Here is a 12985-nt window from a genome sequence, read left to right as displayed (position 1 = left end):
TAGCTTTTAACTATAAGACTATCAAAGTTCTAACGAATGCTATTCCGTATTAATTATAATGAATTAAGTTTATTGATCCATTTGACCTTGTATCGAGAATAAAGTGACCACATTTTAACCGAGATAAACCGGGATAAATAATAAAATTCCATTTAGCTATGGACGCAGACCAATAACTAAAAAACATTTTCCTGTACGTATGATATATTTGTTTATAGATATACTCTGTGTTCAAAAAGTAAGATGAAATTTTTTTTAAAATTTCCAGAGCATTTTTTTCTTATGTTGGTAGGAATGTTTATAACATATGCCAAGTCTCTGTTGCCCAAACACAGCCCAAAACAATTTAAACGATATTTTATATCTCATACGCGTGAAGTCTATATTGGTGCCAAAATCGCTCTGTTTAAAAAAATTAACATAAAAATTAACGTAGGCACAGTATTGGTACCCGATTTAGCTAGGTTTGACTTCTAGATATTCAGCAAACAAAAAAGGCCAATACGAGAATGGCGATTTGACTCGATAAGATAAGAACTGAATCGAAGAAGGTCTTGAAGGCTATTCTGTCCCGTCTAATTGAGACGTGTGGTCTATTTAATCTATTATATTAAGAAAAGAAATTATAGAAATTTTTTGTATCGGTGTTTTATAATAGTTTTGTTTTATTTTTTATGTAATACGTATCTTTGGTTCCAGGATTCTACCGAATCAATTATGACCGTCACAACTGGGAGCTTCTTATAAAGATTCTTAATGATCGGACTCGATTCCAAGAGATTCATCCAATAAACCGAGCACAGATTATTGACGATGCAATGAACTTGGCACTCTCGGGACGTTTGGACTACAAGACGGCTCTGGACATAACCAGCTACCTGACCCACGAGAGAAGCTATGTGCCTTGGAAGGCAGGTCTGGTGGCCTTGGGTTATATCGACACAATGCTCTCTAAGGGTGCATATTATCTAGAATACAAGGTTAGTTTCTAATATAGATAATATCAAATATAAAAAGTTAATCAATTTGTTGTCTATTGTTTATATGTAGTTTATTGTATACAAGATGATTGAATGTAGATTTAAAATGGTTAAAAGAGTGAATATATAGCTCATGTCAATGTATGATACACCATATACAAAAGTTAACGGTTTCAGAAATAATGAATAGCGTAATGATAATATAATATGAAAAAGCGTTAAAAATGTTTTTATTACTATCTATACATTAAAATTAATTATTGTTTACCATTTGCCCTCTGACTTTATAGTGCATGTCGCATTACTACAGAAAAAAATGAATATGATATACTTCAGAATGGTCACTTAATAAGGTTAATTAGAAATAGGTGTAAAAGGTTTTTTTAACCCTTAAATGCATAATGATGAAAATTTGCAACATACCACTTAAACGGTATAAGCATAAGGTTTTGAAAAAAAAATTAAATAAGCATAGAATTATTATACATATATAAATATATTTTTCTCTGCATTGTAGTGTAGCTATCTGCAAAATATATATTTGTTAAAAGTATAAATAAAAGTCATGCATTTAAGGGCTAAGCGTGCTGACAAGTGGGCTGTGTACTCGTTTAACGCTGTTACACCTTTATATAATCATACTGAATAGTGATATTTATTTTTCTGGATTTTTTATGACGTTAAGTTGGCAATTCAGTAAATACATGAAATCAAAAATACGGTACACATTTCTAATTAAAGCCACGGTATGGTAAATTGCAATGGATTGATTTATTTCTTTATAAAGTTGTTGTTTACTTTTTTCTAACAATTATATATTCTGGTAATAAACTAAAGATTATCAAAAAATTTAATAGAAACAAAATCTATTTTTGTTTCTATTCGCGGCTGTTTTAGTAAGTTTTATCTAAATAATACTAGATGGCAGTACTGGTCGCACAAATCTTAATTTCGTTTGTATCACTAGATGTCACTAGTACTAGTAATTCATTATTCAGGTAAAATAAATCGATTTTAATTTATCATGTATTGATGATATAGTTAAACAATAGATGATTTGCAATTAAATTTTATCACAATTATATACAATAACTTGTTAATCATTAACCTTATGTAGATAAATATATGACACAATTTGATTAAATTCCTTTATCGATTGTTATTAGATATAAATATATCTAAAAGTACGATAAACTGTACCATTTAAAATATACCAGACATTTTTTTGGCTTATTGACACAGTTTATTTTTTTTTGTCGTTTGTAAATTACCAAATATTTTCAAATAAACGAAATTTTTTTTCGCTTTTTCGTTGCCATAGATTGACTCTACTATACTTTTATTTCTTTTTTTCCGTTCTAGTCATTTATTCATTTATCCATAAATAACCCTTTTATTAATTTTGTGAAGGCGGACTCCTTTATCTCCCTTTACCTTGAGACTGACCAACTGCTATAAAAAAGTAAATTGGTTATACAAACATATGATATCTATCTATATCCTATACTAATTATAAATAAATAAATCGTTACTTATAAACATATACTTAAATGAGAGTTTTAGAAACAAATAGAACAACTAAATATAACTATGATACAAAAAATTACTAAATAGATGACATTAAGCAGAGGTAGCTCAGCGGTAGGGGAACGAAACTTTCAATTGTAGGTCGCGGGTTCGATTCCTTGTATATAGTCTTGTATAATTATAGACACTTTGTGCATTAATTATATAGGATTGTTTCTGCTCATAAGCAAGTTTGTAGCGTTCTCTGAGTATCAAAATACCACATTGCGATCGCCAACCTGTCTGCTAATTGTGTCGATTATTGTATATCCTTCCAAAGATATCTTTAGTAAAGGCCCAAGCCTTGCATTGGGCATATATGGTCTGAATCGATTAAATATATGAAAATCGATATAAATAAGTCGAAATAATACGTCTGAAATATTATCTAGAATCGATTTATAAAATTTTTTAATATTTTAAATGAGAAAATAAAATATTTCATTTAAATATTGGTTCGTTATTTGGGCAGCAATAAAATATTTCATGCCTAAGACTCGTACTCGCACTTCTGGTCTTCGTAAGTGATCCAATATTTATAATCATGTGTTTAATTGAATACATTAATGGTCTAATCAATAAAGCCTATCAATTGTATTGTAAAAAGATTATAGCATTTCCGTACGTAATTCAATATGTTCTTTAATATTTATTAGCTATTAACTAATGTAGAATACTTTAGACATGAGCGCTGTATCCGATAAACATGAAAAACCTGACAAGCGGAACACGACTTATGCGTCTGACTACATTTCTCCGCATTTAAAACTAAATTTAAATACGGAGAAATTTTGAGTTTGTTTAATTATAATTGTACTAAAATGTAAGCAATGATGTCTTGTTTTTACAAGAGTTTTGTCATCATCTCAATTATTTTTTATAATGTAAACTTTTTTAACAAAAATTTAAATTTAAACATACAGCGTGTTTGAATTTTATAAGTCATGATATTAAAATAATTCCAACGCTGAAGATTTAGATTCCATAATACAATACCAACTCTTATTTATTGCAGATACTTTTCATTTCAAAAACAAAATATTATTTTGCTTGTGTTTCTGGAATTCTTGAGTATTTGACCCAGATATACAATGTGTATTCTTTAATTAACTACAAATGCCTTTCCGAATATTTTTTATTTATCACTGTGAGTTGCTGAATTTCTTACTTGTCATCATTATCGTTTCGGCATTAGGTCCACAGCTGGACTTGACCTTCTCCATAGATTTCCAATATCAGAAACGATAGGCATCCAGTGTCTTCAGAGGATCTTAATAAAGTTGTCTGTCCACATTGTGGGTGGACGTCTTTCGTTGCGTTTGGCGGTCTGTGACCTCTGCTTCAGAATCTAAAGGCTCCAGGGGCTATCTTTACTGCGTAGCCTACTGCCGCTAAACTAGTCAACATCATATATCATACGACGCTCATCTATCGTACGAATGTTATTTTGTACTGCTTAATGGTCTACATAAGCTTGTGTTTCTGGAAAACCAGTCATAAGACTCATAGACAGTTAATATATTTGTTCTCGTCAACATATTTTATTTTAATTATAAGTTTTAGAAGCTGGTAATTGTCTTTGTATATGGACATGACGTAGATATGCAGTTGTTGATTGTTTGATAATCTGCAAAAGTTTTCATTTTTGGAAAATTCATCACAAGAGTAATTGAGGTCTAATTTACTTATTTAATCTTAACAAGAATCTTTCTTTTCATTATTAGTTTTAGAAGCTGGTAATTGTCTTTGTATATGGACATGACGTGGATTTGCAGTTCTTGATTGTTTGATAATCTGCAAAAGTTTTCATTTCTGGAAAATTCATCACAAGAGTAATTGAGGTCTAATTTACTTATTTAATCTTAACAAGAATCTTTCTTTTCATTATAAGTTTTAGAAGCTGGTAATTGTCTTTGTATATGGACATGACGTAGATATGCAGTTGTTGATTGTTTGATAATCTGGAAAGTTTTTGTTTCTGGAAAATTCACCATGAAAGTTAAATTTAGCAAGAATCTTTCTTTTCATTATTAGTTTTAGAAGCTGGTAATTGGTTTTTGTATAAGGATATAGATCGTTGGTCTACAAAGACTTGTGTGTCCAGATGAATGGTATTAATTTATTTTGGTTCCAGCGGTACGTGCTACGTCTGGTGTCCGGCGCGGTGCAGGAGTTGGGTTGGCAAGTGGCGGACGGCGAGAGCGTGGTACGAGCGCAACATCGCGTAGATTTACTCTCCACCGCCTGTCACCTGCAGCACGTCGAATGCCTCGAGCACGCCGTGCGAATGTACACCAACTGGATGCTAAGTCCAAATCCTGACGCTTATAACGAGTAGGTCAACCAGATTTGTTAACAGATATGTAGTCATCAAAAATTTTTGAAATTATACTTCTTTTGGTATGCTATAGTAAAATTATGAGTAAGAATGATACTGACATCTTGAATGATACTACTAAATTTGATAAAAATAAGTTTCTTAATTTAAAATAGACGTCTAGACGCTAAACGTACTGTTTGTTTTTAAACGACTGGCTAAGTTTATAAAGATCCAAAGGTTTGCTGCAGTACATAATTATTTAAAAATTGTTAGATTTTTTTGTATTCCATGAGTATATAATTAGTTGTGTCATAAGCAATGTCTGTCAATCAATTAAGCATTGCAAGTATTTTTTAAGAAATATTTAAAGATATTTCTTCTTCCAAACATATTATTTTTACATTTGAAATGGCGATATGTCTAATCATACGTCGTTCGAGATAAAAAAGAAATTTTGTTCACCGACCTTACTAAGCACTGTAACAAAAAATCGTTCCTAAAACCTTCTAACTAACTTTGTTTGTTTCTGCCGTAAAACTTTCACTGACGAAGTCTACGTGTCAAATTGGAAAAATAATAAAAATATTATATAAAATATTTTCAGAATTCACGCTGATATTCGAAGTACGGTGTACTGCGTGGGCGTGCAAACAGGTGGTGCGCGCGAGTGGCGTTTCGCGTGGGATCGCTTCACCGTCGCTAGCTCACCGTCCGAAAGAGAGTTGCTTCTGTCTGTTCTGGGGTGTACTAGAGCTCCGCATTTATTGTATAGGTATGCTTGAACTACGATATTGACGAAACAAAATTTTTTATTAAACAAAAATTCTTCTAGATGGAACGATTGTGATCACAGATATTTGCTTTTGTTACCTCTTTTATGTGTACGTGACGGCCTCCATCTGACCCGTCATCTGATCTTGAGCCTTTCGAAACTATTTCAAAACCAATCGGCGAGGCCGGCGAGGATTTCTCAGGGTCGCCAACACCGGATTATATAATATAGATGCGTTGTTGACATTTTCTTCGCTACTTTTGCTCCCAGCGCTAGCGTTTTCAGAGAGCGGGATACATCGCTTGTGCAACCGATTGCCGTTGGTCGCAAAGTTCTCGCGTGACAAACACAAGTAGATAGACACGGCCTGGATAGGTTTCCATTATGAATTGATTACAAAGTTAAAGTTACGAGAGGTCGTTGGATACAGGCAGCCCAAGACCGATCATTGTGAAGATCTTTCAGGGAGGCATATGGTCTGCCGTCTTTATAAGCTGTTATGAATGAATAAATAAATTTAAAGATTTTTGTTAATAAATTCGTATAACTTAGAATTACTCAATTTTCTTTTGCAGATATTTAGATTTATCTTTACGTAATGACAGCGGTATTAGAAAGCAAGACACGGTAAGAGTGTTTTCTGCGGTCGCCAGTTCCGCAATCGGAGAACCTATCGCCTTCAACTTTGTTCGAGCTAACTGGCAGAGACTTAAGGATTAGTAAGTACTTTTACACCCACTACTTCAACTTTATAGTGTCACTTAAAAAAACAATTTGATTTAGCACTTGAAGTGTTTTGTACCTGTAAAAATTGGAAATTTAATTGAAGGAAGTTTTACAATAAGTGACGATTTACGTCCTCATTCTGAAATAAGACTTTCCAATACATTTCCAAAACAACTACTTGGAAGAGGCTTGCATCTAGCGTACTCCGATGACTTCAAAAAGGTCATCTGCCCCCCTTTTAGATGGACGTTCAAATCTGCGCTTGGCGGTCCAAGATACATACTTCGGAACCGCTAGGCATCGGCATAGCATCTGCGATTAAAAATTTAAATTATCATTTTAGCCATAGTACGTCCATTGAGACATAGGCCTCACCAAATAATTTATGAATTAAACAATCCAATAAAATCGGTTGTGATACAAAATATATATTTACATACATTTTAGGAGTCGAAAAGTTTACTATCTTAACTGATATAAAACACACGTGTGAAGTAAACCGCATAGCTGTTCCATATGTATTTGTATTTATAATATTCAATCACTTTTTAACTTTTGGGTATAAAATTATAAAGAGTTCTAACAGGCGCGCGGCTTGTCAAATGACACACTGTTTTTTTTTTAAAACTTTCGTTCGTCAAAGCGGTGTTTTGCTACTGCAATGTTCCGTCAAGTGAGTGTTGCCTTGCAGCGGTTTTCTTAAAAGCGAGTCACAAGTCAAACAAGATGATTGTTCAAAGAGAGTCGATTTTAATCAAAGCATGCCGTTATTTTGTGCGGGTGAACACTGTGGCAACTACAGTAAAATATTATACAAATATTTATACAGGGTGATTGGTCATGGTATAAAAGCTTTAAAGGGGTGATTTTGCAGATCACTTAGAAAACACATTTATGGTTATTACACATTTACAATTACCCTGTACCTTTATGTTACTTTTAATGGCTTTGAAATATGTGACATTAAATAATTGTTTGTATAGGAATGTGACAGGCAATTTCTAGTAATGCAAAAACTGAAGCGACAGACAGTCAACCATAAATAATTTTAATATATATTGTAATCCACCCCGACGCAAAATGGTTACCAAAATCAGCCCGCAGAAACAATACAAGAGATATTTGATAATAAGAATTTCAAACATATTTATTATTTCTGAAACCTTTGATTTTTGAATATGTTTTAAAATACATTTATTCACAGTAAATGAAACAAAACCTTTAAAACTTTTAACCTATAAATAATCAACCTGTAAACATTTTAATATTTACGTAAATTACGTACACGTATGTATTAAATTACGTATTTACATAAATGAAATAAATAAATATGAAATGAAATAAAATGTAACTGTAAAAGGAAGTAAGAGAATTAGAAATAAAATAATTGAAATAAAATTAAGTTGTTGCCTTATAAAAGTTTACCGTAATTTGCCGTATGCCTTTTCAAAATACTTCCTTCGCATTATTTTCATTTAGATTTTAATAAACGTTATTCTACAAAATAGCGTGCGTTGGCTTAAAACATAAAAAATGTTCAAAAGGAAAATTTTAATTCTCATGTACATATTTAATTATTCTGTTTTGTTTTGGTATATTATTTAGAAATTAGATTTTTAAACGGGATATGCCTTATCGTTTTTAGAAAGAAGAAAGAAGTTTTCTGCAAATATAATATTATTAATTAGTAAATTTTAAACGTTTACGTGCATTAATGACTAATAATTAATATTTATTATGCAAGAATAATGATTCATGACAAAGAATTAGTCGATTTCGAGGAAAAAAAGTATATGGTACGTGCAATCTGATAGATAGCGTTGTAAACTTCAAAATGTTAAGGAAATTACAATAATAAAGAAATGATTCTATAAAATTTAAACTCAACGTTACGTATTATTGATTAGTTTAACTAATTATAAAGAATTTATTATTTTACTTGACCTATTATTGACTTGAGTTATATTCCAAAAAAATTACTTCTTCCATGTATGTACATAATTGAAATATAGTGTTACCGAAACAGCGGTACCGCGCCTTAGGAAATAGCGGCGAGGTGGGGAAAAATTGCATGAGCGCTGTCGATTGACGGAACGGAGCGGCCGACACGCATACCTAAAGCCTGGTACAGAGGTTTCGGTAGCATATATATTGTATTTATTAGATATTACAGTGACTCCTCTAAACTAAGGATATTTCATATTTCATAATCGTATGTCTAATGAAAATCTATTGTTGAGCGTGGACGAATACTTATGTGTACATGTATATATATATATACATATATATATATATATATATATATATATATATATATATATAATTTTATTTATACTTTTACTATTAGTAATTTGTGTAACATTTTTTTTTATTTTTAGTGTCGGTTCCATATCTACGATGAATTCCATAGTGAAAGTTGTAACGAGAAGGTTGAACCAAATGCATGAATATGAGGAGGTAAATATATACTGTTGCATTATTATCACATGTAATATCGGTTAAGGAGCCGCTGAGCTCTTTTTGTGATTTTGGGGCCTCTCCTTAAACCACTATCAAGGTCTTTGTTTACATTTCAATTTATTAAATAATTTTAATTACTTTCCATACTTATATTTCGTCCTTCTATATCTATATATCTTTTATTTCTTTCCATACACCGAATCACTTTTTTCGCTTTAGGTCCTCAGTTCTAAAATTTGTACAGTTATTATTTTATCTTTTGTTTAACAATTATTTTATTTTTAATTCCCGTTTATTTTCTTACCATCTATGTCGTAATTGATTTACATTTTTAATATCACAGTTAATCAGTATTTTTTATTATTTTCATCATTCTTATCCTTTATTTATTTACTGCTTTTTTTTCTAATATTCAGTCTGGGGACACTCTTCTTTATTTATTAGTGAGGCATCGCCGAGCCTTTAGACTGCTTAGATAGGCGCTCTTTTGAGTGACCTGGCGTAAAAGCCTTCGGGAAAGGACCTCTTGTTTTGAATACTCAATAAGCGTTTAGCAATTCGACTCAAGGACCCTTCAGAGGATCGAACTTTGACTTCCTCGGTTTTAAGTAATTTGCTAGTATATTTATGTATAATTAATTATATTTATAATAGTTATTCACTTAATTTCAATTATTCACGTCGCTCGTAATAAATATTACATTAATACAATAATTGACCTAACTAGTATGTCAGGGTAATATGACGTGATATCTCCTTTCACAGCTGCAAAGGTTTGTAAACGAGTCGTGCTCTGAATTGGGAAGGCCAGTGCTGCAAGTGCTGGAGAGAACCGCTGCGAACGTGCAATGGATGCAGCGTAATTATCAGGACATTATCGACTGGCTGTTGGAGGTTGAAAAATCAGCGCCACCTATCTCCGATGCGTGATCTGATATAGTTTATACTACATTTGCAAAATTTAAAAAAATACACAAAAAGATTTTTCATAACCCAGTGCGATTTAAAATTATTCACCTATGATTTTAGAACGTTTTATCCACAACGGATTTCCCAAAAGGAAAAAAAAAAGAATTATCAATATTTACAATAAAATACTTATCGTATATATATAGCTGATATATCGTGTGACTTGATGATATATGATATATGAAAATGCTATGACTGAGTTGGGTTTTTGTCACGTGAAAAACATTTGAACTATATCATTGCCTTTCGACCGTGAGTATTTATCAATAAATGTTAATTGCGTATTAGCATCATCCAGAACACAGTTGATGTAAGCGAATACTCGTTATTATAACAATATTACATCACTTATTTGATTATGGAGAACTTCAACAGCTAAAAAGAATTTTATGGAATAAAACAGAAAGAAAATTAAATGTCATATTTCAAAATTCAGCTTCATAGTTACGATTGTTTCAAAATATAACAGGTGGCGCAAAAGTAATGTCATGATGTAAATGTACCTTTATTTTTACAAATGGCGCCAAATGTTACTATACTTTGACATTTATGATGTAGATTTATTGAGAATAATTTGTCAAGAAGCGTTGCAGTATATCTATATATTGACAGTGACATCGGCGCCATTTGTAAAAATAAAGGGACGTTCACAATATGACATTACGTTTGCACCACTTAATTAAATGTCGGGAGATATTTATGTATCTATCACAACTTTCAACAAGAATTCTTTTCATAAATATCAATGTGTTCTTAGAAATGTATGTACTCGTAAATAAGTTAACTCTTACACATAGTTAAGTTAAGCTAAGTAAGTTATCTATTTCAATACCACTGGCATTTCTATTTTCTCTTTCTTATACGAAAATAAGTACTATAGCTTGTTGAAAACTGTAAAATGAGTAAATCTAATTAATTTGAATGATGTTTTCGAATTGGCTTAATAAAATTTTGATGTTTTAAAATAAGTAAAGTTAATATATGTATTAAAATAAATGTACGTAGTCTACTAAAATATTTTTGTATGAGGAAAGGTAATATCGTTATTGGTAAGGTAATATCTATATTAACAATAAATTGTAATTGAACATTAGTATATTTATTCCGCATACTTAATATTTAGTACATATTTAATTGAAATAAAACTCATTTTGTATGCTTGGAAGTCTTAATTTCAAAGTAATAAATATATTCAAATATACGGACCATTATATACGTTCAGTATTTTTAATAACATCAAAATCTATTATAAAATATATAACATCAATATAAATTATAATATAAGATAATTATATCCTTGATAATTTCTATTGATAAAATTTATAGATAGCTTTTATATCAAATCCTACATTGCTTGACTGAATTATTGTTGATTATTAATATTTAATTTTTTTTACATTGAAGGTAAAAATTAACAAATCGGCGTATTAATTTTTAAATTAATGTATTCTTAATGAACTCACAGTGGAATGCAGGCTTAAGCATTTATTACTACTCTTTCAAATGTTATTTTAAATTTTTTCCATGCCTATGTGTTTAATATCGAGATTTTTAAAGAAATGCTTGTATATTTAAAGATCGAAATAAACGATTTCTGTTTTATATATAACGCTTTTTATTTTAAAATATTTTTTTTATATTCCCTCGATGAAAGAGGTTAAGTTCGAAACTATATTGCGTTGAAGTAGGAATATGAGATTACAAAAATGTAAAGTCTGTATAGGGGCGGAATGGAAATCGTGAAAAAAAAATTTTAATTTACTTAAAAAGTACACAGTTGATAAAGTTAAATTACTTCTTCTTTTAAGTTGTTTCTTCCTATTTGTAGGTAGTGTCTGTTTTGAAACGCCTTCATGAAGTCGATGATAAGACTTTTTAATATCTTCTGCTTACCTCAGGTTAATAATAATATAGAGACATTTGACTTGATCAGGCAAGTACCCTTTGTGTACTTTCCTTGTGTCTATTTTGCTTGAAATCAATAGTTCATCGAAGTTTTCTGGTTGCATTCGGATAATGTTAATACAATAACTTTAAATTATTTATTGATTATGAAATTAATCGAAATGTCCATGATTACTACACCTTCGTTATTTTATATAAACTTATTAGTTACAAACTATCGTTTTTAAGTACATTCTCACAATATAGAATAGTTCGTTGACTCGAGTCACATGTTTCTCCTTGAAGGATTATGTGTGGCTTGTGATATATGTAACCTAGTGTCACTTTAAAATTCAGTAACATTGTTTTTTTTAAAAAATTCATGCTGTTCCATATGTTATAAAATTTCTTTTTAAATTACAATTTTATTTCAATACATTCATTTGAAATACGTATTTACATGCGACTTGCGCAGAATTTTAAAATTTAAACGAATAATTATGATGGTTGGCTACACTGATCTAAACTATAAGTTTGAACCTTGGTAGCTATGAATGGTAGGCGCTATCAAAAGTCTGCTATGTACCATCCTCTTACCAAGCATCACTGAACTTAAATGAAATATAACTGCTTGAATAGTATAAGAAAATATTTTTTCAGTAACTAGATAGTTCCAAGATTGACCTTGGCCCTCACGAACTATTGCTTTAATTTGTTTATGACTGGATTCAACGAATTATTTTCTTAAGTTTATTCAAGTATTGTTAAAATTTAAGGTCTTAATAAGGCTATAAAGTATTGGCAAGTGAAAGCCACGGATTTTTTATGGCCTCCGCTATTGAAGACCTGTTTTACCCATAACTTATTTTTGGGTTAGAGACTTTTATTTCTTTCAAATAACTTTTCATATATTGCTTTTATTTCGCGCTCATAAGTCGTTACTCATATGATCTTTCATTCTTTTATTATCTTTCTATCTACAGTTCTTAAATTTCCCTTTCATCCATTTTCCTTTCATTTGACCATTCATTCTTTTTCTCATATCTTAACTATTAAAATTCTTGTTTTAATTTTATTTCTTATATTTTGTCTATTCTAGGTGTACTTTTTTCACAATATTGTTTTGTTTACTACTTAATTTATTTGTCTATTTTATTTTATTTACAATTTTTATTTTAAAATCTATACTTTTGTTTCTATTTATTACCTGTGATGACCACGGATTGGCAACACAACATGGGTCGTTAACATAGGTCGACAGATGATCTTGTTTGGATAAAGCTGGATGTATGACTGATTACAACTGGT

The 12985-nt window shown here is 30.6% G+C and overlaps 1 protein-coding gene across 1 annotated transcript in view; it reads left to right on the top strand.

The window, feature by feature from the left end:
- The window catches only part of superdeath (Suppressor of ER stress-induced death), a 57241-nt gene extending 46403 nt beyond the window's left edge, over nucleotides 1–10838 (top strand). Inside the window, exons 9-14 of the mRNA XM_068775032.1 lie at nucleotides 700–980; nucleotides 4681–4880; nucleotides 5471–5638; nucleotides 6214–6357; nucleotides 8743–8821; nucleotides 9590–10838. Of these exons, the coding sequence (XP_068631133.1) occupies nucleotides 700–980; nucleotides 4681–4880; nucleotides 5471–5638; nucleotides 6214–6357; nucleotides 8743–8821; nucleotides 9590–9754 (1037 nt within the window). The 3' untranslated portion in view covers nucleotides 9755–10838. The remainder of the gene's footprint in view (nucleotides 1–699; nucleotides 981–4680; nucleotides 4881–5470; nucleotides 5639–6213; nucleotides 6358–8742; nucleotides 8822–9589) is intronic.
- The last annotated feature ends 2147 nt before the right edge of the window (nucleotides 10839–12985 follow it).

The sequence above is a fragment of the Battus philenor genome, unplaced genomic scaffold, assembly GCF_028537555.1.
Source record: "Battus philenor isolate CCGP_79_NKW_IND1 unplaced genomic scaffold, ilBatPhil1.0.hap1 SCAF_8, whole genome shotgun sequence".
In the NCBI taxonomy this organism is placed as follows: domain Eukaryota; kingdom Metazoa; phylum Arthropoda; class Insecta; order Lepidoptera; family Papilionidae; genus Battus; species Battus philenor.
This window is presented reverse-complemented; position numbering and strand designations above follow the sequence as displayed.